Raw genomic sequence first — 27,925 nt, forward strand, 5'->3', positions numbered from 1 at the left:
CAACCAAAATAAAAATTGGTCGGCAGCTGATGACTATTAGCATAGCCTCCTCTAATACAAGGCCGCGGCCTACGATATTGCAACGTCGCAGTGTAGGCCTAGAATCTAATACATGATTGGTGGAAAAGATTTAAAATAATACCAGCTGATCTTTTTCACCAATCATGTATTAGATTGTAGGCCTACACTGCGACGTTGCAATATCGTAGGCCGCGGCCTTGTATTAGAGGTGGCTATGCTATTAGTGTTGTAAATATAATGACACATTGTGATATTTTGCTTCTCAGTGTTTAAGAGCAATGTTATAATTCGGAAAAAGGGCTGAAACAGGCACTTCGTTCTAGCGTGTTTCGGACGCTATTTTCCAACCGATAGTCATGGATATGGTACCAAATTGTTCAGAAAGATTTGGACATCTGGCGCCGTACCGCCAAATTCCAATTTTCCAACTATATTTGGAGTACTTGGGCGTGTCTAGTCTCGGCCAATGACAGTACAGCTCAACCAAAATAAAAATTGGTCGGCAGCTGATGACTAATAGTGCTGTAAATATAATGACACATTGTGATATTTTGCTTCTCAGTGTTTAAGCTTTCAGTTTACTAGAAATTATTGATAATGCAACCGAATGAAGTATCTGGAATTACTATAATAAAATCGTGGGTTTAACAATGTCAAATCGTTTTTCTTGAGTGAAATAATTGATTATTGATCAATCTTATTGATTCAAATGGAACAATGCTTTATATTCGTGTTATATTGTGATGAATATCTGGGGATCTCAATGAGAGTAAAATACTGAGTTTTTTACTAGTGTTGAGTGTTTTCAACCAGTGTGTTGAAAATTGAAGCCACGTTTACATCAAAGTTGTTAAAGGAATGTTTTTCCCATCCTTATAAATTCTATCAAATTCAACATAACTTGCCAGAGTAAACTACTGAGTGTTTCTGCAAAGATCATGTGTTTGCAAAGTTCCGTTCAATCTTGTATAATTTATAAGGACGGGAAATAATCACTCTGTTGGCGACTTTCGTGTAAACTAAACATGGCTTTATGATATCAAGCTCTAACATTAGGACGTTTACACACTATATGATGTAGTTGAAAAATTAAATTCATGAATTTCTCCAGCACAGTACAAGATATTGTAGGGAAATTTTCTACTTAAAAACAGCGAGGGCATTATGAGGAGACAGAGAGAGCTTTTACTGCGAATGACCGTTGCAACGTTCACTTATTCACTTTTACTCAGTTGCGTGTGGAATGGAATCCGGTAAATTTGTAACGGCGCCAGATATTTCATCGAGATATGTAGCTGACAGATATTATTAATGACAGCATCAAGAATTCAAGAGAACAAATCGTCACGGTTTGTTCACTGAATCGGCCAGATAAAAAGCAGAGGTTACATTTATTTGAGGACAATAGGCCGGCTTTTGTTGCTAAGTCACAGTGCGGGTGACTCCACCCCCCGGACCACACCCATTCTGTGGATTGTGCTGCTATCGTTCCGTTTATCATTTGCTGGTCTCTCACGTACAGTTCTGTGCAGTATTCATCCCTATTGCACTTCACTATATACATGCGGTGAGTCGCCCGAAACCTAATTGGATTAGTTGTTCAGACCAAATCCAATACACCGACAAGATCACTCACACAAAACGGTTATCATTAAGCATTGATAACGATCGTCGCCTTTCATACGATAATTAAAATTTGTTGGACTGAGGTAGAGAGCACCTTTACATACCAATGGTTCAGTTATTCTTTGTTGGAAGACAAGATGGCATACCTTGAAGGTTGTTCTAATTGATCCTAGTTACATCTCCATAATCGAAATATCAATAATAGTAAGAGTCATTGAAACCAGAGATACTCTGGCTTGGGAAAAGTCATATTCATTCAAATTCATTCATTTTGCCATAGAATGATACGGATTGATAAAATAAATATTCTACCTTACAAAATGGCACTACCGGCAAAGAACTACTTGTGCGCCGGCAGTGAGTTCGAACAACTAGGTACAGCAAACATATATCAATAGAAAAGAAAATAGAGCTTATTCAAAGTATTAGAATAAATAAAATTACGGAAACTAGGTATTATCTTAATCTTTACAAACGGTAAGACAAAGTAACAAAATTACAAGCAAATGACGAATTAAAAAAGACAGAAACAAGGAAGCTATGACATAGCTATAGACATTTATCTTAATCCAATCCATTATAAGGTTCATTATGGATTTTGTATTTCTATTAAGAATGAATTCAGTTGATAATGATTATATTTCACAATGAAATTGCAGTTTTAGCATTCAGGTTATACTGGAAATGATATTCACATCCTTCGTCGTTGAAACACATTAGGCCACTCTTAAAAAAATTCAACAGGGAAAATGAATTTGATCAGACATGGAGGAATGAAGTTCAAACATGGAAATTGATAATCTGTATATCATTCAAGTTATTCACAATTATAATTATGGTTGAGATGGATGATCATTGACTCACTTACTTATTGGAAAAACAAATAATATTCATATTTCATGACAGGCTGATTTATGTGTGATGCAGTGTTTCCGTAACTTAATAGATTGATTAGATCTATTCAATTTTGCTCAACAGAGGATACTATGAGAGCACACAACTCATTCCATGAACAGGAAAAGCTGGTTACAATATCAATTTCCTGTAGATATTTGAATAATATGCCAAAACGTATTAGAATTGATTGCAGTGGTAATCTTATTATTGGAATAACAATAATCCCAAATCACGATAAAAGCTTCCTCCTTCAGCAGGAAAACGCTTCATATAAGTAATATAATGCACTGCTTGTAAATTGAGTTCACTCAGTAACTGTAAAGCCAGTTACACACACATCAATTTTTGGACATCCGAATATCCTTTCATCCATTTCCAAAGTTTTAAATTACAGAGAGGAAACGATTTCAGATCAGATATCCTGTTCATAACTATTTGCAGGATAATTGATTGAATCCTTTCCATTCAATGAACAAAAATTTCATGAGATATAATCATACAAGGAGTAGATAGTTAGAGCGACAAAGAGTATCACTTCAGGAAATGTTTTGGTATCCCAATGACCCGGATTAATCCCTTGTGATAAAAGGTTCCTAACACCTCCTGGATAATATGCCACAGTCAGCTACTTTCCTATCGAGCTGTATTGATAGAAGAAAGGAGTGGCGCTCCTACCTCTGAGAATGTTTTCACAGCCAAACCTTTCCGATAAAACCCCAAAGGTTGGAGAGCAAAATTTTTGCTATTTCACGGAATACTCAACGAGAATTATTCATCCTTTCACTTTTGAATTGAAAATATCACACTCTCTTTCCAAGGATCATTGAATCAGTTAATCTCTCATTAAAATTTGGAGAAGGAGTGAGAAAGTCACTGTGTATATCAATATCTTTTTCAGGATACTGGAGCTATCCCAATGAGAGAACATTAGTTTTCATAGTGCGGCTGTGTTGGAAAAATGTAAATATCTCCAACATTTTTCAATGGCACCTTCAATTATCCAATCCCAGCTGACAAAAACCTCATTGATTTACAGTATCTGTACATCTAGCTTGCAAATTGTGAATTATCCGGTAGAATTGTCTGTCTATTCCATAAGTCTGTATCGTCCATTCAGTATTTTTTCCGATAAGAATCCTCCTCACCTTTCCCGATAGTCAATTTCAAAATTCTTGAGGACAAGTTAACAACTGGAGCTATAATATCCATAGTTGATAATTCATTCTCGAAGATGTATGTGTCATGCTGTGTATAATAGTAGGTCTACAATAGTGTATAATAATAGCTGTGAATAATAGTACTGTACTATGGATTCATGTGGTAATATTAGATAGATACACCGTGATAGTCGAGGGTATTCCTGATGAATAGATTATAGAACGATTTGTATCGTCACATACTTGAATTCCAAATATCAACAGAAGAACAATGTGACTTTTCTCTCGGAAACAATAAATGGATTAATCGATCGATTCATGATTGGCTCAAAAAAAATACTGAGAAAAATAATTTCATCGTTGGAACTACTGCAGCTTCAACAGGTCATGTCAAAAAATGCTTATGGCAACACAAATATGTGGTCAAATATCACGTATCAATTTTGAAAGAAACATCAACATGCTTCAACACCTATGGTGTTCTTCTCCAATTGAAATCGTGATGTTTGACTACATTTCCATGATTTCATTATAAATTAATATTATATCTTTAAATTTCATCAAACACTGTGTCAAGAGTAATTTGATTCGGAATTGGGGTAGAAATAGTTTCATAACGAATAACTAAATCTGAATTTGAGAATAGAATAGAACTTTATTAACATGATTCAGATAATACAAAAAGAGAAAAAGAAAACTCATTCACAATAACACCTCGTTTGAAAAATGAATTTAAAATAACATAATGTGTTCTCTTTCGACAAAGTAAAAAAGTTCTTTTGGCTTGGCCGAAGCCGTCAGCCGGGTTAATAGTTTACAGTCCTTATAGTGTAAATTTATTGCAGACACAGCACCATGCTCACACACTAAATGCTCAGAATACTTACACATTCTCACTATGACACTAATCAAGTTCAATATGGGCGTCAATGTGGCTGGACTGATCAAAGACAAATAAAAACTTTAATAACTAATTTGAAATGACACTCAATCTTTCAAACTATCAACGACTTTATTATTTACGAATCAGAAATTAAATTCCCTTATCAACTCTTTTCTATAAGCCAAAGCCTCTCTTAAAAACCCGACCAGACCCTGCCAACATTAAGTAATCTATCACTGCTTCTCTTGAATTTGAGAACCTCTAATATGTAGACCAAAGTACTCTTCTTCTCCACAGTTTATCAACATCTTCCAGTTGACTTATGATCTGAATAAAAACTTTTACTCAGTTGTTGTAGCTTGACCTAACCTACAAATGCCGCTACAATGTTGCAGTGCGACTGAGAAGATCTATAGCTGTTGCTCTACAAGACTTGGCTTCTACCGGCAAGTGGATCCAGTGGTTCCCTAATAATTAACCAACCCTAATTGAGCTTATTTCTCTTCCAGCCAACAATCACCTACCATGGACGCATTCACTAAGAAACACACTCTCTCTCTCTCTCTCTCTCTCTCTCTCTCTCTCTCTCTCTCTCTCTCTCTCTCTTTCCACTCAACGGGATTGGGACCATGATGCAACAAAATTGACAAGAGCCACTACTATTTGAATTTGAATACGAGAGCTCTTGTTATGAACGGATCTCGTTCAGAGAGATTCACAGAGATGGAACAATAACGGATAGTAGAAGGACTTATATCCCTCCTCAGCTATTTTCATATAGGATTTTCTCAAGTTACAATTTGTACCCATAAATCAACAAATAAGTTAGCTTGTTTAGGTATTAGGAGAACCGGAATGGTGATAATTCAATGAGTTTTTACTTTCCTTGCCCTAGGTAAGGAAAGTATTGCTTTCCGAAAAAAATTAAGGTACCCCAATTTATTAATTTCTATACGTTTCAAGGTCCCCTGAGGAGTCCAAAAAACTGGTTTTTGGGTATTGGTCTGTATGTGTGTGTGTGTGTGTGTGTATGAGTGTATGTGCGTCTGTGTACACGATATCTCATCTCCCAATTAACGGAATGACTTGAAATTTGGAACTTAAGGTCCTATCACTATAAGGATCCGACACGAACAATTTCGATCAAATGCAATTCAAGATGGCGGCTAAAATGGCGAAAATGTTGTCAAAAACAGGGTTTTTCGTGATTTTCTCGGAAACGGCTCCAACGATTTTGATCAAATTCATACCTAAAATAGTCATCGATAAGCTCTATTGCTCAACTGCCACAAGTCCCATATCTGTAAAAATTTCAGGAGCTCCGCCCCATCAATGCAGATAGATTCCCAATTATCAGGCTTCAGATACAATTGAAACAAAAAAAAGTCAAGTGGAGTAGATTGAGCATGAATATCTCTACAATTAATGTTCAGTAACATTTTCACCTAAAATTGAAAATAAGCTTTAAATTTGAGAAAATGTGATTATTCAATTGCAAATTACTGTTGATTCTATTAAATCATTCACTATGAAGAGATAGCAGACCTCATGTGTGTCTCCAGCGTTATTGCCCTGTCACTAGCTGGCTCAAATCTTTGAATAGTAGACTTGAGATGCGCGGGAACACTAGCGTCAGGTGATCAATTTTCATAACGGCAAGGAAAGTTGTGTGAGTGCGCCACACCAGATTTTTGTCTTAAGATTCATGAGGTTTCAGAAAAGAGCGACGTATATTATTATAAACTCATATTCATTCATTTATTTAGTATAATTAATTTATTTATACATTGATAGATTCAATATCATTCTGAACTATGAATGATTGGGAAAAGAACAACAGGCTCAAAGCCCAAAACTGTTGGAATCAGATCTATAGCTGTTGCTCTGCAAGACTTGGCTTCTACCGGCAAGTGGATCCAATGTCCTAATAATTAAACCAACCCTAATTCACCTTTGGAATCAAATACAGTGAAATCTCCCAATAGCGGACACCTCTGGGGATTAGTAAAATGTATACTCGCTATACAGAGTTGTCCGCTATTGAGAACTTGTGTTCATCTACTTTTTGATAGAGAGAAGGTAACCCCGACCATAACAAAGTCATAGTGAGTATCTTTCACTATTATTTAAAAAGATGACCTTGTAAGCTTGGAGAACTGTTAAGAAAAATAAACACACTATTCTATTTTGCCTCTTCATCTTTCTATGAAATCGAAAGGTATGACTCGTTTATTAGAATGCCATTGAACATTCAATTGACCCCTTGAAACATCTTGTTTTGGCAGCTTTCCCTATTATAAATGGCTCTCCAAATCCACCTATTATGTTTACAGTCAACAGAACCGTTAATCTTTCCTTAGAAATTTTCCCCATTTTCACCATTCAAACACATAGTTTTGTCCGGTGAAGCTCTAGAAAATAGACCAGTCTCATCACAGTTGAAAATGTTCTTTTGTTCAAAGCCTTCACATAAAAATCTTCTAGTTTTCCTTACCTCTGTAAAGCAATGTTTTCATCAACAGAATCTGTTGTTGTAACTTCAATACATTACTGACTTTCTTCCTTTTTTCCCTTGATGCGTGAAGTGGCTTTAAATGAATGCATTATATAAATAGAACTCTATGCAGTACATAGTACTGTATAATACTGTACATACTGTATTCACATCCGTTATTCGGTGTTATTATCATTCGTTCTTATAAGAGCTCTTTCAAATTTCACCGCTTTTTTGGTGTCCGTTTTTCACAAAATTTTCCCTTTCAAGTGTCCGTTAACCGTTATTGAGAGAGTCTCTTATGGAGAAATGGCGAGGAATAAAAATTTGTCCATTATCGAGAGATGTCCGTTATTTGGAGGTGTCCGTTAAGAGAGATTTCACTGTATTTATAATCCATATTCGATATTTATCATAATTATAAGCATAATAGGACAGAATGAATGGTCATTATTTATAGAAATTCTTCTTTGAATCATATGTCATTGAATAATAGATTATCATTGTGAATTTCTAGTAGATAGCAAAGCATGCCTATTGTTCAACGAATAGGCTACACTTTCTTTATCATAACTTGAATTCTTACATTGAGAGGTAACAGTGCTATGAGGATTCGGTGTATACTACAAGATTCACGTTCATAATAATTGATCAGTAACCTTTCAAAGAATAAAAAAGTCACTTTGAAGAGAGCTTGAAGAGCTGCGGGGTCAAAAATTGCGTTTCAAACTTTTCCCTCTATAATCTTTCGTTGACTGGACTAGGTAGTAAACACCTTTCCTGATTTCAACTACCCTTGAACGAGTAAAAATGTGAATTCCATTCCTACCATCAACTATTATAGAAACTATTGATTATTATCTATCTTCAACTATTGATCATCATCATTACTGACACATTGTTCCTGTTTTGATTACAGATAGCAGATATTGATAATCCATCTTCAACCATTGATTGAAGTTTATCATAGTTACTGAAACGTGTTTCCCGTTCTGATTGCAGATAGCAGGCACGGATATGTAGCCGAAGCATGTAGATGACATGTTTGCCGTTCCGACCTGGCTGCAGCGGTCACCGGCAGTTAGCACAAGCCGCAGTCGTTGTCTCTCCACCACCCCTCAACCACCATCAACAACAGCATCATCATCATCATCAACATCAACGGACAGGAGTGACGAGATGGCACACTGCAGCCGACCCATCTCCTGGACACTGTCGCTCCTGGCTATCGCCATACTGGTGCACCTCGTCGTGATGACGTCACTGGCCGAACGAGGTACGATCACCACCCTTACCTACTCAGTAATTGATTTGCACGTTTGTTTTGACCCAAAACTGTGTGGCAAGCCGGCTGTGTGGCTTCGACTCAACTGAGCACTGCTTGATGAGCGGTAGTCCACATTTCCACATACACAACTCGCGGTTAATACTGTGCAATACAGTAAACTTGCACTGCTGTACTTTTTTCTACAAAAATATTGTTTTGCGGTTGATTCTAAGCTGTACTGGGTATATACGCTGCTGTGCTTATATTCTAATATATGATGAAGATATCATCACATAGTATATAGATACAGTACCTTCACATAGTAATATCATGTCAGAGAAAACTTATACCTACGCAACTTTGAATATGGAAATTAGTCATTTTTTGTGCATGGAAATATGGGTTGAAGTACACTCCAACGAGTTTGACTTATGAAACATCAATTTAAACCGCCTTGACAAGCTAAAAAAGAATGAGATGCAGTACGAGGAGATCCGATCATTTTGGCGAAAGTTATAAGTGTTTGAAATTTTAATCCTTGAGATGTCCTTATGCGCGCCTACACTAGTAAATTCTGACATAATTGAGTGCATCCAACGAATGATTCTGATTTAACATGATCTTATGAATTTATATCATTGTGCGAGATGTCAATGTGATGACAATGGAGGTAGTGATGATTGTTAAAGTTGACAATTAGGTGTTTTCCGAACTCCAAAGATCATTGTTATCATGTGTACCTGGAAATGTATATGAGATAGAACGCTCTACCTAGTCTCAAGTTGCGGAGCACAGAATCACGCCCAAAGAGATTCTGAGTTATACTTTCTAATGGTGACAATCGAAATATATTGTTGATTTAAAACTTAAATTCATCAAATTTGATTTTTCCTTAAAATTCTACTCATTTTTGAAAAATTGTAACTCGATACTCATTGGAGATAGAGAGCTCCAAATGATTCCATTCCATTTGACATTTTGTGATCTGAAAAAAGGCGGGAGCGAATTTTCCAGTCCGATGAACTGGATTTAGCAGAAATAGCTGAGAACTGGGAAATGAACCGAAAATACTAGGTTTTTGGGGCATTCTGTATCTATTACAGGGAAACTTCGAATGAAAAAAAAATGGTTCTGGTCTTCTCTCATATATCCAAATAATATATTAAAAAATCAGAACTACAATATGAATTGCAAGCACACCCCCTTTCTTATGTCTATAATGACTGGACAAATGTACAGAACCGAAATTTCAAACGCATTCCAAGAAAGAACTTGAGCGAAGGACTATTGGTCCCCTAACAACTGAACACTAATATAGACTAATCGGCTCCCGTTACCAACATATCTTTCTCAACATCAGTTGTTCTTGGAAGAACCGTTTATAATAATAATAGTTCATTACATCTTAAAAATGAAGTATATCTTATTGTGGGGGCAAGAAAATTCCGTCATCTTATTCCATTGATCAGCTAACATTCGAGTAGACATTGATCATCCACTTGACTATTGAAGTTCAACGTTTACAACTTCACAGAGAAAAACAGTCAGCCAATTGACCTGTAAGCTGAAATGGAATTCAATCTTGGAAGGAGCTGCCAACAATTTTGAAGCACGTGCTGATCAGTTTGCAGTAATACTATAAGCCGTTCGAAGATGAGCCATTTTTCAGCTCGAAAGAGCTCAACATGTGATTCCTCTAGCGATTGATTCTGAGAGTTCAGAGCTACTTGATACTCTCCAAGTTTGTTAATAAGCTTAACCAGATAATCTTCGTCTTAACGGAAGCTGAGATTCAGCTTGACTCATATTGGAGCAGAAAGTTCTCTCAATATTTCCAAGTTCGTAAGCAACAGATAATCGGAATGGTGTTCAACTACTCCTATTGCGTTCTTGCTTTTTCTTCTCAACTCTGCTGAAGACTGTAACCAACTCTCTCTTCCATATTCAGCATGCTGTTACAAACTGAGTTCAACAATTACGTTGAATGATGAATCTTTCACTTTCAACTTGATAGATTTCTCTCTTTAGGATACTGAAATTGAACGAAATCATTTGATTTTTGTAACTCTATCTCGACTCAATGACGACTGATTGAGATGTAGGACCAAATAGACTAAGCTTGGAATCACAAGTCAGTCAAGCTTCATTCTTGATTATTCTAAAACCAAAATTCAATTAAGATCTTAGATACTCAAGTACCTATATAGTACTCAAGACCAAGACTTAATTTTTCTAAGAGTCCATCCTGACACCCTCCTGTTATAACGAGCTCTTATAAATCATAATATATTTCAAATTATATAATTTTATCAGTTATATAATTAATACGCACGATAAAACGTATCACAGTGGTAAGTCACAGAAGCATATTTGAGCTCCATTGATACTGTTGTTCAGCAGTATTGTTGTTCAATTTCTCAATAGGCCTGGTTGCCCGTGAGCAAGCTCCCAAGGGCGCACAACCAAAGAGAGAAAATCCTTCTAGAAATGAAAATTAATAGTCATTGCTCAACATATTATTCGAATTGGGAGAATATTCAACATGGTATTTGACCTTTTTTCAAAATTCAAGCGATTAAAATAGTAGACCTGCTAGAGATTTTCAAAATATGTTTTAGGAGAGTAACTATAACTAGAGTTGTGGCGAGGAATACATTGGGCTTTGGGGCACCAAATTGCTAAATATGGATTTACAGAATTTTCTCACCGAATTGTAATGGATGGAATCTGATAGTATTGAATTTGGGGCAGCAGAATTTTGTGATAATGCAGAATAATTAAAGTGAATATAATAAATGTGGTAGTGATGAAACAAAGTAGCAGGTAGAGTAGATAGAACTGATGTCAAATTTTAACTGGATATGCGGTTTTAACGGACGATGTAGCAGAGTATTATTTTGGCGTATTTGCGGTGCGCCGCTAGCCAACCGTTAAATATGTACGAAACTGCGTATGTAGCGTACAAATACAACGGTGGTGTAGTTGGTAACAATGATTTTTCTTGCTGAAACTACAGACGAATCATCTAATGATGGATTCACTGGTGAAAGAAGAGTTGAAGGACTATGACAGGGGGTCAATTGAGTTGAGAGGGGGATTAATTGGGGGGTCAAGGGTTGTTTGGGTGGATGGTGGGGGGGCGACATCATTAGGAGGTGGGCCAGGTAGAAAGAGATTAGAGGCGTCGATGTGAGTCGCGTTTGCTCACCTGGCCTTTCTGTCTATTGATTTTGAGAAGCACCAGTACAGCGATGTAGGCTCACTTTAAATAACGGCTCCTAAACAAAACGCCGACATGTTTGGTGGATGATGTTGACCTTCAAACCGTGTCTCTACAGTTTTAAACCTTGTGACATGCCCTATTTTGCAAACAAAAACAGCCCTAAACCTTTCAAACCTGACACGTGGAGTTTCACAGAATTATGTTTGTGTAATTATTCTTACCAGGCTTTGTTGTTCTGGTTGAATGTTCAGTTTACATTAATATCGCATAACAGATTGCGTCCCTTGGGTTATCATCATACACAAATAGGCTACGAATAGGCCTCGCAATTTTAATTAACTTACCTCGTTCACAATTCAGGACCATAATGTATGCATGATGGAGCGGAATTCTCCAAGAGATCTCTTCCTCCGTTATGCATGTTGAGCGCTTGAGTTTCATTGCTAACAGAACACTACCATTATGTCCGAAATCATAATTACTGGTGTATTGTTATAGTGTTAACAATATTCAACAATATATACACAATATGTTTATAAATAGTGTTAATAGAAGATTAGATAGAGTAGGAGGGAAGCAGTAACTCGGAAAAAGCATCATGGTTGATAATTGAAAGTAGAGTGGGTCTGTCTTGACCCAAAGCGAGTACTCAAGGGTTAAAAGTGTTATATTAAAGGGTTATATTAAAGTTATGATAGCACAACACTCCACTTTGTTTCATCTAGAATCAATCCTCATCAAACAAATACTGGAAAATAATTATGGTCAAAGATTCATTAGAAAAATACGTCAAGAATTGAAAAGTGTACAGAACGAGTAGGTCACGGTTTATGGCTAATATCGCCAAAGAGATAACGTAAAGATTAGATAATATCAGACGTCCTGGCTAAACTGTACAACAGCCTAAGAGGAATGGAAATAAATTCTGCTACTATATAATATTATATAAAATATTGAAAATTGAGGTTGGGCATAAAATATTTACTGATCGGCGACCTAACGATCGACCGAGCCATACAACGTAGAATCTGACCAAACACCTTGGCAGAAATCTATTGTGGCAAAACAGTATGAAATTTGAGGAACTAAAAGTCTCACGTGGCTAATTATTGTAATGTATGAAACAACTAATAACCTATAAAAAATTACTTAGCATGTAAGAGCATATTTAAAAACCCAACAAAAATAATTAAATGTATTAAGGAAGTAGGAGGTTACTGGGCGCATGAATACTGTAATAATTTGCATGCACCAATCAAATAGCGGCAATTGACAGGCGGCAATAGTGAGCCGATTCAAAATATTTGTATATATTTCTACAAATAATAAGAATTTATAAAAAAAATTGTTGTATAGTCTATGTTTTGGATATGGCCCGAAGGCAAAGAAATTATTAAATATGTAACATAAGTAATAATTTAATATTTTGGTACGGTCTATTTGAGCCTTGAATGGCGGAGGAATAGAATATTCAAATTTTATGCAAATTTAAAATCGGAAATGAGAATTGTAAAATTGAGAAACGAGAACCACACTCGCCTGCCAACTACCACCATGAGAGGTCACCAAAAATTATAGAGCGTAATATCTTGTAATAATTTAAAGTTAATTGAATCACTAAATTTCTCATAAGACTTTGTGATGCTCTTATAAAGCAAAAGTCATTTTTAAATAATTTTGTAACCCCTTGGAAGAGACGACTCCGGCTACAATAATCCAGGACCACCAGGATTAGGATCGACATCAGCAGCTCATAAGAAAATTCCGGCACGTGAGTGAAAAATATTGAAATAGTGATTGGGCGCCCTCAGTGCTTCGAAATTACATAAGAATCAAAGCTAGCTCGTCGAAAGGGTTTCTTACAAATTAAGAATTTGGTAAAAATACTTGCGCAAGTAAAAGTAGTATAAAAGATATTTTATTAGAAAGTAACGAATCAATTCATATATTGGAAGATCTATCAATCAAAGAAGTATAAAATCTAGGCTGTTAATACAATATTCATATGATCATTAATTTCTGCAATATAATTTGCGATAGTTTAGTGTAGCTCTGATTCACTAGATGAATTGCTCTATTTATTCCTTCAGGTGCCGAATCTCGCACCCTGAGATAAAAAAATATATTTATTACAAAGAAATCTATTAGAAACTATAGAATTTAATATATATATATATATTGGGATTACTAGTTTGTCAATTTGTCATGCTGATATAAGAATTTAGTTAAATAGAATTGTCCAAGTCGACAAGTATTAGCAAGCTGATATCGCAGCTACATGCAAATAAATGCATATGATCGTAAAAATGAAAGCACAGTGGGTCTGTCTTGACCCAAAGCGAGTACTCAAGGGTTAAAAGTGTTATATTAAAGGGTTATATTAAAGTTATGATAGCACAACACTCCACTTTGTTTCATCTAGAATCAATCCTCATCAAACAAATACTGGAAAATAATTATGGTCAAAGATTCATTAGAAAAATACGTCAAGAATTGAAAAGTGTACAGAACGAGTAGGTCACGGTTTAGCTTTCGCCCTTGATCGATATCACTCATCAGCTAGCAGTGATAAAACCATTTGGATGTCATCTTGCTGATGCTAAAACTTTATCTTAACTTCAGATTTCGGTTCACTTCATGCTATACAATGGATGTTACGTGAAGGTCGATCGCGAGCCCAACCTAAACTGTAAGTTAAACATCAACTGTTTCATTATTGTATTATATTATAACATTGGTGTTTTAATCCGGGAATTGAGCTATCCCCTTTCTTCAAACCTTTGAGTACTCGCATTGGGTCAAGATAGACCCACTCCACTTTCAATTATGAACCATGATGCTTTTCCCATTCACTGCTTCTCTCTAATCTATCTAATCGTCTATTTAAATGTAAAGGTGCGTACAGATATACGCGCCGCGAACATGAACAATTCACTTTTAATCAGCTGACTTTATCTGTATTTTTACAGAAACGGTAAGATACAGATATAAAAAGCTTGGCATCAGCTGATTAAAAGTGAATTGCTCAAGTTCGCGGCGCGTATATCTGTACGCACCTTAAGAATGTTTTTAGTTAGAACATCATAGAAGGAACGACACAACACTGTCATTCTGACCCGACGCGAGTTAATGTGTAAAGTTGCAGTTTTTTCTTTCACCCAAGGCTAGTACTATTATTATGCTTATCGGCAATCATAAACTGAGTTGATGAAAGTGATTCATTGTGTTTATGATCCTTTCCATAAACATTTGACCCATTCACAATCTGGAAAACTTCATATTTTTATCAGATGACATCATATTAGATGAGCTCTAACGTGGAAATAGCGCTGTAATTGAAGATGACGGTATAATTGATTCAGCTGATGAAGCTCTTCTGCTTCTACTTTTCAGGATTAGGCATATACACCTGTTCCGGTTTCAAAAGATATAATTTGTACACTTACCATCTTTTTAGAGGTCTACCAATATCTCTTCTACAATAAGGTCTATATTTTATATATTTTTAAATATATTCGATGATGAAGTTGATTGTTAAAATAGAAGTGGACATACGAGAAATTCAGAAATTGAGCTCTTTAATACGGAGTGGCGCATGATATGATCCAACATTTAGTTCGTCATTCATTTTTTATGTTCAACCAAATCCAAAACCTGACTTTTGTGTCAACTCTCAGAAAAACCTTATATAATTTGAAAGGTGTGGATATATTGACAACTCACTTTGTCCAGAACCTAGAGGTCAGCTTCACGAGAAACGTCATATGATAAGCGCTGGTATTAAAAGTGACTGACGAATCCACGCCCTGGTTGATGTGAGTTGGTCCCACCAACTTTTCAGAGCCACCAAAAGCCAGTTTAGCACAATGATTAAAACTCACATGGACGGCCACTGTCAGGCAAAGTCGTTGTAATTAAGGCTGGAAAGAGTAGTGCAGCTTAATGACAATGATAATTAAAACTTCTCCCATTATACATCTGACAGAAAGCTCTCTTTCTCAATTTCCGAACAACCGCCAGGTCACGAACAGTCTGAGAGTTGGTCCGTGTTATGGTGAACGTATGTTTTGCACCCTCGTCTGTCAGGATCGATAGCCTTGTTATTTGAATAACCGATCAGTGCTAGTCTGCCAGACAAGCCCTGAAAGGTGTACGATAACTTTCGGCTGCCGTGCAGAGGCAGTCATGTTGAAACAAACTGTTGTTGGCTTCTAAAATGCTGTCTGTGCATTAATTGAAAACAGGCGTGTCAGTGAGCATCCGCTCTATAGCCTCAACACATTTTCAACCGCTCACTCACTGTCAGTTACTCATTCGCTAAATACCCACCGTGTTTCAATACTTTCAAGCTATAGTTCGTGAGGCCTAGCTGGAATCCGTGGCAGATCGGATCACTGTCGAACCGGTTTCTTCGATAGTGAGACTCTCTTTAAAGTCGGTGGGAATGATAAGACGGCAGAGATGCCAATTTTCTTTTACACCGTATCCAATAGTAGATAACCTTACCTTTCCTGCCCTACTTAACCTTCCTTACCCTACCTAACGAGCTGTGATTGAAGTTATTTCAGTACATTCGATATAATATCAATTGTTGATTATTGTTCGTTAAATTGTATAATTGTTGCATATCTACAATCTTCATCAATCCCTTCAACTAAGCACAAGCTTAGATATTATGAGAGCATTAACCCTTAGCAAACAATAATTTTAATGAAATTCGCAAAGTATCTTCCTCGGACGACATCAACTTCCATTCAGATGAAACCAGTTTGTGTATAAAGACAATAAATACCAACGAATCGTCATGAACTCGCAAGGTTGGGAAGTACCGTAGAAAACTGCCATTCTCTACCTTTTGATTGAAAGTCCAGTTTTGAGTCGGAGTTCTTGTTCAGCAGAAAAATTAAAGTTCTTATCTCCACTGTTTTGTTGGAGCAAATTTTATCCCGAAAGTATTTCACCGCTCTTCAAATTGTGAATAGAATGCTTTTTTGCTCTTATTCTATTCGCTACCTCGGATGGCTGTAAATAACAACAGAACCGTAACAAAAGGCAGCAAAGTGCGTTGCGACTACCAGTGATAATTCACTCTAATTACTCCGACACGACGTACTAACACTCGAATACGCTTCTTTCATTTACTGGCTAAGGAACCATTATCAAAATTGTTGAGAGAAGGGGAATTTAATTGCATTAGAAATTCCCTGAGAGCGGAAAAAAGGTACTTTGACATTGAATGCATGTAGAAGAGGGAGTAACTCAATTTCTCGCATTGGATTGAGAGCAGGACTCGTTCGAGATTCAGAGAGAAATGGAATAAGTCAGTTATTTCAAAGAGTTCTTTGAATAAAACTATTAAATTCCTGGTGGGAATATAATGAGTTCTTGGAAGAAAACTATTAAATCCCTGGTGAAAGCCATGAAGTTTGAACCCGCTAACTAATTCTTCTCCTTGAACGAGCTCTGAATCATTGTATCTTATATTCACGTACTTCTTTACTTTCCATGATTCAATAATGAATATGATTCATATAATATTCATCTAATGAATAAATCCATTTTGAAACATTGATGAGGATGTATATCAAGAATCGCTGAGATACTATGATATCCTATTCAATTGTCAGGAATCGCCTCTAAAGAGAAAATTGGTATATTTTTGACCGAACATTATTCTCCATATCATTTGAATATTAAATTTTGAATAATATTGTCGAAATAGCAATATAGCATAATATATATGTTATTGAAAATAGCAAGAGTCATGGAAAAGGAAAGGAAGAGGGAATGGTGATTATGGGCTTCTTCTATTCTCACCTAAAATATGGAGTAATTCTAAGTTAATATAGTTCTAGCTCAACCTTCAACAAAAGATGTTGATGCCTTGAGCATCGAAAACCTGAGTTTGAAAAGTAGAATACAATACCTGCATACAGTAATCCATTTTGTGGGAGTAATTCTAGAGAATGTTCAGATTTCGTGTCAAATCACACTTTAATAAAGTTGTGACAAACAAGGAACGAATAATACGACATTTACTCAGCACAAGCAAATTCAGGATAACGAATTCGAATAGCACAAATGTCTGGGAAACACACTGCAGGAGAGAATTTCTCCTGTGATTCAACATGCATGGCAATGCCGTGTAGAAAAATTACTTTGCAGAGGGTCGAAAGGCAGACAAGGAGGCGAAGCATTCATTCAAGATGCAAAACGTTGGAGTGCCACTGTGCTGGAATCTCATTCTCCCTCACTCTCTCTTTCCCCCTGTAACAACTTGGGTGTCGTCCTTCATGCTTATCTGTGAAGACAAGATTCCAAAGGCTTGATAAATTCTGTTCGGAATTCATAGTATAATCATTATATAATTTTTGTGTAGGAGAATTTCGAATTATAAGTAAACTGATAATGATATATGATGGAAATCTATTAAATCAAAAGTTAGCCAACATATTATAGTATGAGAAACTCTCACAAGCTATAAATCAGAAATTGAAAACTAATTAGAGTAGGGCCATTCTAATCACGCAGCTTTACGATCATATCACGAATGACAATGGCCTAGAATGGTGCATGCTACACAATCATTTCTATCATAATGTAATATGCCCCACCACCACCACAAAGGAATATGAAACATGAGTATGACATAGTATATGACATGAGTAGGATTGAAACACTGCATGACAGGTGTGGGCCGTGCTCAAAACATCAAACACACAAACATAGAATGAATCAGATAGATTCAACATAAACCTAATTCTATTCTTAGCCTACCCCATTGGAAAGAGATATATAACTATTCCAATGAGATTGAACGTGAATAATCTCGATTCTTATTGGACATTTCCAGCTACGGCTAATTTCCTATGTGTAGGGAATAATTTCCTATGTGACAGTTGTTGTCTGTTCCACCGTGGTAACTTGTTGAAATTTTCTTGGTCAGCTTCTCAGTCAAGCTTACCACTTACATCTCTTATTCCATTATTCATGCTCAATGTAAATGTCAAAGACTTTGCTGATATTAGTATCACCATGGAATAACTTATTCCCCTAGTATAGTTACCCCATACCCCATTTTATCATGAACAGAGAGGTTTAGTTTAGATTGCCCATCTTGATTGACCCTCGTTGAAGACTGACCTACGAAGTCTTAACGTTCCTGTGATTGTTTTCAGCAGGATTTGGGTAAATGAAATACAAAAACATTGGAGGAATTTACAAAAGACTGACCTACAAAGTCTTAACGTTCCTCTGATTGTTTTCAGCAGGATTTGGGTAAATGAAATACAAAAACATTGGAGGAATTTACTATCAATATACTTGGATTTAGGGAGAGGTTGTTTGATTAATATTTTCGATTTTTCATTGCGGCATGTTCGTAAAAGTTTTCATATTTTTCAAATTTTTATAATTTTTCAAATACTTCAAATGAATGATCACAATATTGGGGTCAGAATTTTTTATATATAGGGGAGGAAATAGGACTAGATGTCCGCAAAGCGGGCTAAGCGGGTTAGGAAGGGATCAATAACAAGGAAAAAGTGAACATATTGCGGGACCTAACGCACTCACATAAATACGGTTGCTTGTGATGCTGCACAGTAGAATTAATTAATGCGGCTCAAGGTAGAAGCACGAAAATGTTCCAGTTTAATTAGTATTTTGCAAACATTCCAATTCCGTCAAGCCAGATGTTGTTTAGACGTAGATATAAACAGAAACACTCGCTCTATCTCTTCTAATCACTGACTTGTGTCTTTGTTTGCACTGCAGATGACAGAGTTGCAACTAACGCAATGCGTATCTCCAAGTAACAGCTGGTCGATTATTTTGTCAAGTTGATGAGTTACTAACCCTTTCATTTGTTTCCTTTTATCATGCAAAATTACCTAACTGGACTCTGGAAATTACCACCCTGTGTGTTAATACAATGATATTTGGTGATATTTAGGGGATCCACAATAATCGAAAAATTTGATTCACTAGAATGTTCACACTGACAGATCAATGAATTTGAGAGTAGAAATAGATCACTTCTGAATGTTCATAAGACTTTTTTTCATTGAATGGAATCTGATTTCCTTGATAAGTAGCTGACTTGATGATACTCAATCATCAGACATGATCCTCCATACCTAATTAGTAGGCTTATGCATGTCCGGTGTCAGCAGATTCAATTCAGTTTGAGACCATATAGGACTCTATTCCAAATTGGATGTTATTCACGAACATTCCAATAGAAGAACCTCAGCGCTCTCATCACGTTGTTAAACTTGTAATGTCACTCAAGATCTAACATTGCATTGTTTATAAATTCCGAATGTACTACAAAGCAGCTTCTTAAACCAACACCAGCTTCAACGGAATCCGTTCTGCTCTGACTACTCGATTTGAGCCTGATGAAGTCATATCAGAGTAGCTAACACGTGAATTTCAGTTTTACAACGTGCTAAAAGGTGTCAGTACCGGTTTGGCACTTCCTTATTATGCTACTTCACAATAGAGGCTTCTTTATCAACACTCAGCTTTATCAGTCGCATTATGTTGCTCTGAATACGGTAACGAGAGAAAAGTAGTAAGTTACATAAATTTACTGTAACGTGGAGTGATTGACTCATCATCAGCCACATACATTGAATTGCTCTGAATATAGCAACGACTGAAAAGTAGCATACAAGAATATAGCAGCGGAAAGTGATTGACTCAGTTTGACAGCTTGAATGTACTTTCAGTGTGAAGGCGCTGAGAGTGGAAGATGTAAACTTATCGGCAGCTGAAAATTTGAACCGGAACTGGCAAAGCGAATCACATGCATTTGAAGTGAACGCTCGTTCATTCACACGTCTTGTCGCTCAGCGAATAGAACGAACATTGTATCAAGTTTAAATTGGCCAACTTCCTTTCAGCGCGGCCAAACGAACATCAGCCCAGACTCGGCAAATCACAAAGCTATGAACTTCTGTGACTACAGCACGTTGTCAAACTACATGAATAAATAATCAACTCCTATCACGTAAACAACATGAATTACCTGAATTAGCTCAAGTGTCACGTTACATGCGTCGCCGGCAGCAATTGAACTGCTCACTGAATGCTCGGCGAATGAACATTAAAACCATCTTGCTACTCTCTCGCCGCTTTAAACGTTCACCCCATTCAAAGTGCAGTTTCCGACTCGATATGAACGCCTAGACTACCACTTGCTCCATAAGTTCACTTCTCACATACTGGCACAGGTAATCCGCAACTAGAGTATTCAAAAGGATAAAGTGAAAGGAACTGCAACCGTATTCGAAAGGATGAAGTGAAAGGAACATAGTCCTGTGTGATGACGGCAACTCTGAAAATTAATCTTAGTCTACTTCAAGAAGTTGAATGTATTACACATTACATATATGCATATATACACACTACTCACTCACTTGTACTAATATTTCTTCGTCTCTGAACTTGATTCAGCTCATCCTTGCAGAAACTAGTGTCTGCATACTGTTCAATATAGCAATCGCATGGAACTCCATTCATGCAGTTCAAGTAGATTTCTATTGAATAAATTTCCGATACATTCCAAAACATTCTGTGAGATTTTGAAAAGTAGTTTCTGTTCTCATCATTCATCATTCATGATATAACAATTCACACATCATCAGCTGTGAGTTACAGAAAGCATGCTCCTGTGAAATATTATTTTTTATCTAATTGAAGTGGATTTTTGACAACGTTTCAAGTCTATTCAATGTTCTAATCACTAGAGAAGTAGAGTTCCACTTTCTGGAGTTCTCTCAAGTGATTTATTGGTGTGATTTTCAAGAATACATTAAATACTACGCTATAACTGAGTTTCCTGACTTAATCTTGATATTTGTCAGCCAGAGGTGTTCTCGGAATGATAGTGTACTCCCACAAGACAGTGAACGTACAATGTATACAATAGCCCACAGGAGCATATAATATGATCATAATGGCGAACCCGAAACGATGTGCCACCGCTAGCCCACAGGTGGTATGTTTTGACCAGGTGTCAGTAGCATGCCCAGGTAGGGCACTCAGATAAACAGGACTTGGTCTATCCACTGCCGCCCGGAGTCGAATCAATCAGCTAGCCTTAATCGCCTACAGTAACGGCTAACCGCAAACAAACCTCTCCTGGTCGCAAACCCCTTTGTGCTGCACCTATACCTACAGCATTACACGCGGTAACCATAATGTGCCACTACCTATTCCTTCTGTGAATGGCTACTGCTTCACTCTCGAGTCTCCTCTGCTCTGATGCAGAAGGTGTTTATCATTAATTTATCCATTGAATGTCCTACTCTCTCTTTATCGTACTTACCGAATTCACATTCTAATCATTTCGAGCACATTACAAAACTAATCTTTGTTCAATGATATGACATAGTAATGATAAAAGTGAAATATGAAACCAGTTTTGAAACAATGCAATGACTATATCACTATAATAGGAGAAGTAGAGAACTATCTTAATTTTCAAAGACTAGGCAAGAAGATTTGTGAACAGAATGATAGGTCTTAGCGGAAAATTACATGAATCAGGAATTTTATGAATTCACAAAAATCCAATACATTGAATAGTTTTCTCTTTTCTCAATTTGAAATGCTAGTGAGTGAATTCCTAGAAACAAAATGGTATTGAAACAAAGGTATAAAAACCAAATTTAATTTGGAATGCATGTAATAAATTCAAGAAACAAATGGTACAACAAAAAAAGTTAATTCAATTGAAAATGTGTTCCAAATTGATAGATCATGAACGATAATATCAAATTCAATTCAATGTCGTTCTCCTATACAGTGGAGTGAGGAATTAGAGCATACAGACAGTGGAATCATTATTTTCCCAATATAATCATCAAGTTTCTCCTAATCAATAACAAATTAAAATTCTACTCTGGAATATCACATATGAATTTTACATTTTGTGGTTTCGTTTATCTGTTTCCGTTGAATGATATGAAACAGAGAGCGGGTATTCGTAATGACAAACACGGCTGCAATGCAGATTTGTTGGTGTCAAACAACGAATTACGTAAGTTGGAACGGTAGATGTCACTCACCAATTTGTCATTTTGACAGTTGCCAAAGCTACTCGACCTGTTGTTGGTGTCGATTATAGTGGTTCGAATAGAGTAAAAGTCTGCATGGAAATGAGAATTCAAGCTTGCTGTCACTTTCCAATCTCATCGTTTCCCTTTTCCACTGATTAGATTAAATTAATCTCCAACCATTGATGATTGTAAACTTGGAAACACGCGTTTCTGTCACTACACATTCCACAATTCATATATTTTTAAATATAAATAGAAATACAAATTTCAGTACCCTTTTTTGAATTATTTTATCAAACATGTTGTGATAAAATAATTCAAAATAGGGTGCAAAGATTTGTATTTCTATTTATATTACAGGTAACAGAAAAGAGTCATATATTTTCTCTGCTAAATCAGCATGCTCTCAAAGGTAAATATACTTTAAAATGAAAACGACTTAATATTGTCAAAACCACTAATTCAATTTAACAATATGAGGTACTAGTTCTGGTTGATACAGCATCTGAAATCTCTAGTAGCCTGATAGCATGAACAGCAAGTAGCAAAATAATCACATTTTATGAGTGGAGGCCCGTGTTTGGCAATCAGCTGAACATTGAACCAATCAACGTTGAGCTATCCGTCATTTGCTGGGATTGAACACGACCAAGTATTCCAAATATGATCATGAGAGCCGTTATACAACAATCAATGAGGATAAAACCAGTAACTAACAAAACTAAAATGTATAATATAAGGAAGAATATATACTATGAAAACATTTGAACACGTAAACACAAAAAACAAAAATAAGATAGAAAATTGATGGGAAGGGAGAAGCCAAGGTCAAATTAAAATGTAATAGAACAAGAAGGTAGATAATGAACTATCACATAAGAATAAATAAAAAGACTGATAAATTATCGAAAACCACATATTTTATTGAAAGTTATAGAAAGACCGGTTTCAGTTGTTACACCATTGTCGATCTCCGATAAACAATGGTAGGTTCATCAGAGCTTGCCAATGGTGTGACAACCGAAACCGGTCTTTCGAACTTTCAATAGAATCTGTGGTTTCTGACAATTTCTTAGTCTTTCCATTTAATATGAATAATTACCACAATATCAACTTCTCAACTACACAAAAGGTACCACTTTAGACTTAGATACTTATGATGATTCAGTCTATGTACGTTCAATGATTTGTTACAAACATGATTTACTCATTTATATCTAAACACTAAGCCCATTGTTTTTTATATTTGTAACAGTTAATTGTGTTTTATTTGTTTCGTAAATCTTTGTAATTTTGTTTTGTGTGTTTTTAATAATAAAAAAAATAAATAAATAAATTTAGCTCTAGGTAAAAATAATATTGGTTTTACGAGAACAGATTCGGGCCTAGGCCTACTCCTTCGTATCTCTTCTTCGTGTCTCTCACTTTAACGATAGATCACTGAATTTATATCAAGATTGCGAATTGATCAACAATATTGCCCCTACAGTTGAGATCGCAATAATCATATGAAACAATAGTTGAGCAGTTATGCTAATCATATTGAAAAGTTTTAGGCATAGTTAAAATGAGAACATGTTTGAGCGGCGAAGGTAGCTTCAAGATTGGAAGTCAAGGTCTATGAATGCCTTAACTTATAGACCAGGTTTAGACTAGGTATTACTAGGATATTACCTAGATATTACTAGACTAAGTTTCTATAGACTTGTTGAAAGTGTTGATTGTGGCGCATTCTGGTGTCGAATAGTGATGAACCATGTGCACTACCATTTAAATACATGAATTTATTACATTCCACACTCTCAATCTTGAGAGTCCTATCCTTCACCACTCCACCATATTCCCACACTCAGATCACTATATAGCTTAGACGCTCACTGAATGCATCCCGTTGTTTGTTGACTGCTGAGTGGTCTATGTTACAAGGATTGATGAGAAAATAGCAATTTTATTGAAATCCCCGTACCGCATTCAAAGTTAGCGGAAAGCATTGTTGGCTCTAACTAGCTATTAATAGAAGTATCTCTGCCGCCGCGCTCTCTAATATTTGAATATCATCAGGCAGCTCAGATAGAGTTGGATAGAGATGGAGATAAATCAGGAAATAGAGATAGGAATAGCTCAGCAGATAGAGTCGGTGCACTTGAGTGGCTTTGCTATCATCGGTTCCTGCTATTGGTCTACGTTGAGGTCAGATAAATAGCAACTGAAACCATGGTGAAGAATAATCACTCGTCGAGGAAACGCGCCATCCATCTTATTCTGTGTTGATATTCTATCTTATTCAGTGTTGAACCTCCTCTCACTCGCACTCATGGTGTTGTAGCGTCAGCTGGAATAATGAAGATTTGTTGATTCTTCTTTCCCAGCTCTTGTTTGTTTGAACAGAGATAAACAATATTTCATAAACAACTCCATCAACTTCATTATAGGCCTCAGTTATCTTGCAACTTATCAATCTGTTTAGAAGATATGTCTAGTATTCTTCGATTTCATTCATCTTGGAGATAATCGTGATGAATATTTTTGTGTATTAAGTGTTTTTTCGTAATAGGAGAATATAAATTCATGAATTGGAGGACAACATTAAAACTCACTAGTTTGCTTGACTATTACGTGAGATAAGAGTCAAACATATGAACTTGACTTTCTATGTTGTAACGGTGATATGGTTAATATCCATTTTAAATTAAAACAACTTGATGATGTCAAAACCACTGAAACAATTCCTTGGTCATATTATGTCATAAGCACTTAAGTCGAAAACTGTAGTTTTGAGAAAATGGGATCCAAAGTTTTCTTCTATGTTCAAACATAATTTTCAAGAATATTTTTGATCCTATCACAATGAAACTTACGAAGTAGGTTCAAAATACACTAACTTATTCATGATTCTATTATTCCAAAGTAATGCAAAAATGAAAAACTACTGATTTAATTATGAAGTAAGTTGTTTGGTTCATGAAAAACGATGACATAAGTGGACTTAAGTCATTTTACCAAATTATACTTTACACCATCCAAACAGCGAGCTATTCATTTTTTTAAACTAACTACAGTAAAGTGTTTATAATCAAGCATAGATTCCAAAAATTCATCTGCAATACCTGACTTGGAATGTTATAATGTTTTTGATAACGGAAGTAGGACTAAAGTGTAGATCTCGAAATTCTACATCCGGATGTAAAATTATCTCATTTTTTTTAAAAGTGGACTTAAGTGCTTGTGACAATTGACCAAAGAATTTAAGATACTTATTCCGGTTGTTGTACAATTATTAATCTTTTTTGAACTGGAAGCTCAAACATTTATCAACAGACTATACAGTTTGGGCGAAGCCCTACGATTGGCCATTAGCTGTCGACCAATAGAGGCTGAGCTCCACTGTCATTGGCCGAGACAAGGAACGCCCAAGTATTCTAAATATGGTCATGAAAATTGTTGCTACAGTTGCACTGCTGATCCATTAACTATTTTACCTTGGTTTGTGCTCCTGAAAATAATGTTCCATGATTCCGATAGTCATTCATGATTTGTATAGTCTCTCATGAAATATAATGTCTCAGTTCAACTGAACTCTGGACTTCGTTGAAGCGCATGGAAAATCAATAGCATTGGAAAAAGACGTGAATGAGCAGAACCGACTCTATGGTACATTTTTTAGAATACTAATATTTTTTTAAATATAATGTTCGTAAATTGTTACTTGATTATTCATTTGGTTTGACGGTTCTAAATTCTTCCCTGAATAAACGACCAATTAAGTCTTGTCGATGATGGAAGAAAGTCTAATATTTGAAGAATCTTACTTCCCAATTTTTCTTGTTCCACCAAGAGGAAATTCTTTGTCAAGAACAGCTGCAAAGTATTTTCAGTTCCCTGGTAGGCTATACTTTTCTTCAGGGAGATTCATTAGGGAGAAATTCAACGCAGACCCGTTTGTATTTTGGACTCTTCGTGGTTAATTTAAATTCGACATCAATTAATGTAAATATCTAGAGGCATCTTGGTTCTTTGAAAACTTCTTGTGCGAAAATAATTGCAAACTTTTTCCTCAATTAGAGCAAAAATTATGCAGCCCCATCTTCTTCATTCTCCTTCATTGCCATAAAATAAACCCCAAAATACTTGTAGGAGCTTGTAAGTTCATGACAAGGAATCGATAAGAGCTGGCAAATTAGCATTAGCTTGTTGCTTCTTTAATCAGTGATGTGTGAATACCCAGAATCAGTGTATATTTAACTTATACAAACTTCATCTTACCTGTGGAATAATCTAGTGAAAAAAATGCAATATCCATGATGATAGTATGCTATGATAATTCATAGGATTCGAAAAAAGCAATATTTGTATAGTTATATTGATGGTTCATCAATTTTAAACTCTCATCAAGCCTAGGCTTGCCGTTTTGAGTAGCTTCATATTGTGTCATCTGCTCTATTTAAACTCAGTAGATCAGAATAACCTTCAAATTATTGTGAACTAGTCATGTTCATTATGAGCTATGATTACTTGAATGCGAAGGACTCATAAAATTTGTAATGAAAATCTGACTGATATTTCTAATGAACAAGAGAACACCAAAGAGAGAGAATTACTGTTCCTGTGGAATTTGAAAATAGTGGAATTTTGAAGTGTTTACAATAACAATCGTTATCATTATCACAGCTAAACGTTTCCGGCGGCTTCTGACAGGCAAGTATTGAGAGTAAATTGTCACTTTCCTCTGACATTGTCGTGAGAGTGACTCATGAAGAATAGCTTGACATCATGTGTTAGGGATATGATAGTCCTTATTATTACACAATATACACATTCTTGGCGCATTTCGTGTTCCTTCAAAGGATAATAACCACTTTATTATAGACACTTCTATTGTGTGTTTGAATAATGAAGTGTTGTTGTTGTTGGTGTTTGGTGTTGTTGTGGAACCTAGACAGAGAAACACTGACTCTATTACTGAATACAACCTTAGAGAAAAAATAGCATAAGTAGATATCCCATGGTATAGGGCGTTTATGTCGCAGCTTTTACTGTTATCTCAAGCCAATAGTCCACCCAGTTCTTTCTCGTGAAGCTGTGTGACACTGGTAGTCTCTCATATTGGATTAGGACTCCATCTTGGTTATGTCGAGTGAGTAAACGTGTGTCAGTTCGGCTCCGTCTTCTAACAGATATTTCGTAGGGTTATACAGTTCAATTCACTTCAAATTATACATCTAGTTATTCAGTTTCTCGAGCTTAATTCAACAGTGAAATTATATTTTTGATTAACTCACACTCTTTTT

The 27,925-nt window shown here is 36.0% G+C and overlaps 1 protein-coding gene across 1 annotated transcript in view; it reads left to right on the forward strand.

Annotated features, from left to right (window-relative positions):
- LOC111056813 overlaps nucleotides 1–27,925 on the forward strand; it is a 271,910-nt gene that overhangs the window by 131,238 nt on the left and 112,747 nt on the right. Inside the window, exon 2 of the mRNA XM_022344223.2 lies at nucleotides 8,081–8,354. Within this exon, the coding sequence (XP_022199915.2) occupies nucleotides 8,120–8,354 (235 nt within the window). The 5' untranslated portion in view covers nucleotides 8,081–8,119. The remainder of the gene's footprint in view (nucleotides 1–8,080; nucleotides 8,355–27,925) is intronic.

This window comes from Nilaparvata lugens, chromosome 2 (assembly GCF_014356525.2).
Source record: "Nilaparvata lugens isolate BPH chromosome 2, ASM1435652v1, whole genome shotgun sequence".
NCBI classification, from domain to species: domain Eukaryota; kingdom Metazoa; phylum Arthropoda; class Insecta; order Hemiptera; family Delphacidae; genus Nilaparvata; species Nilaparvata lugens.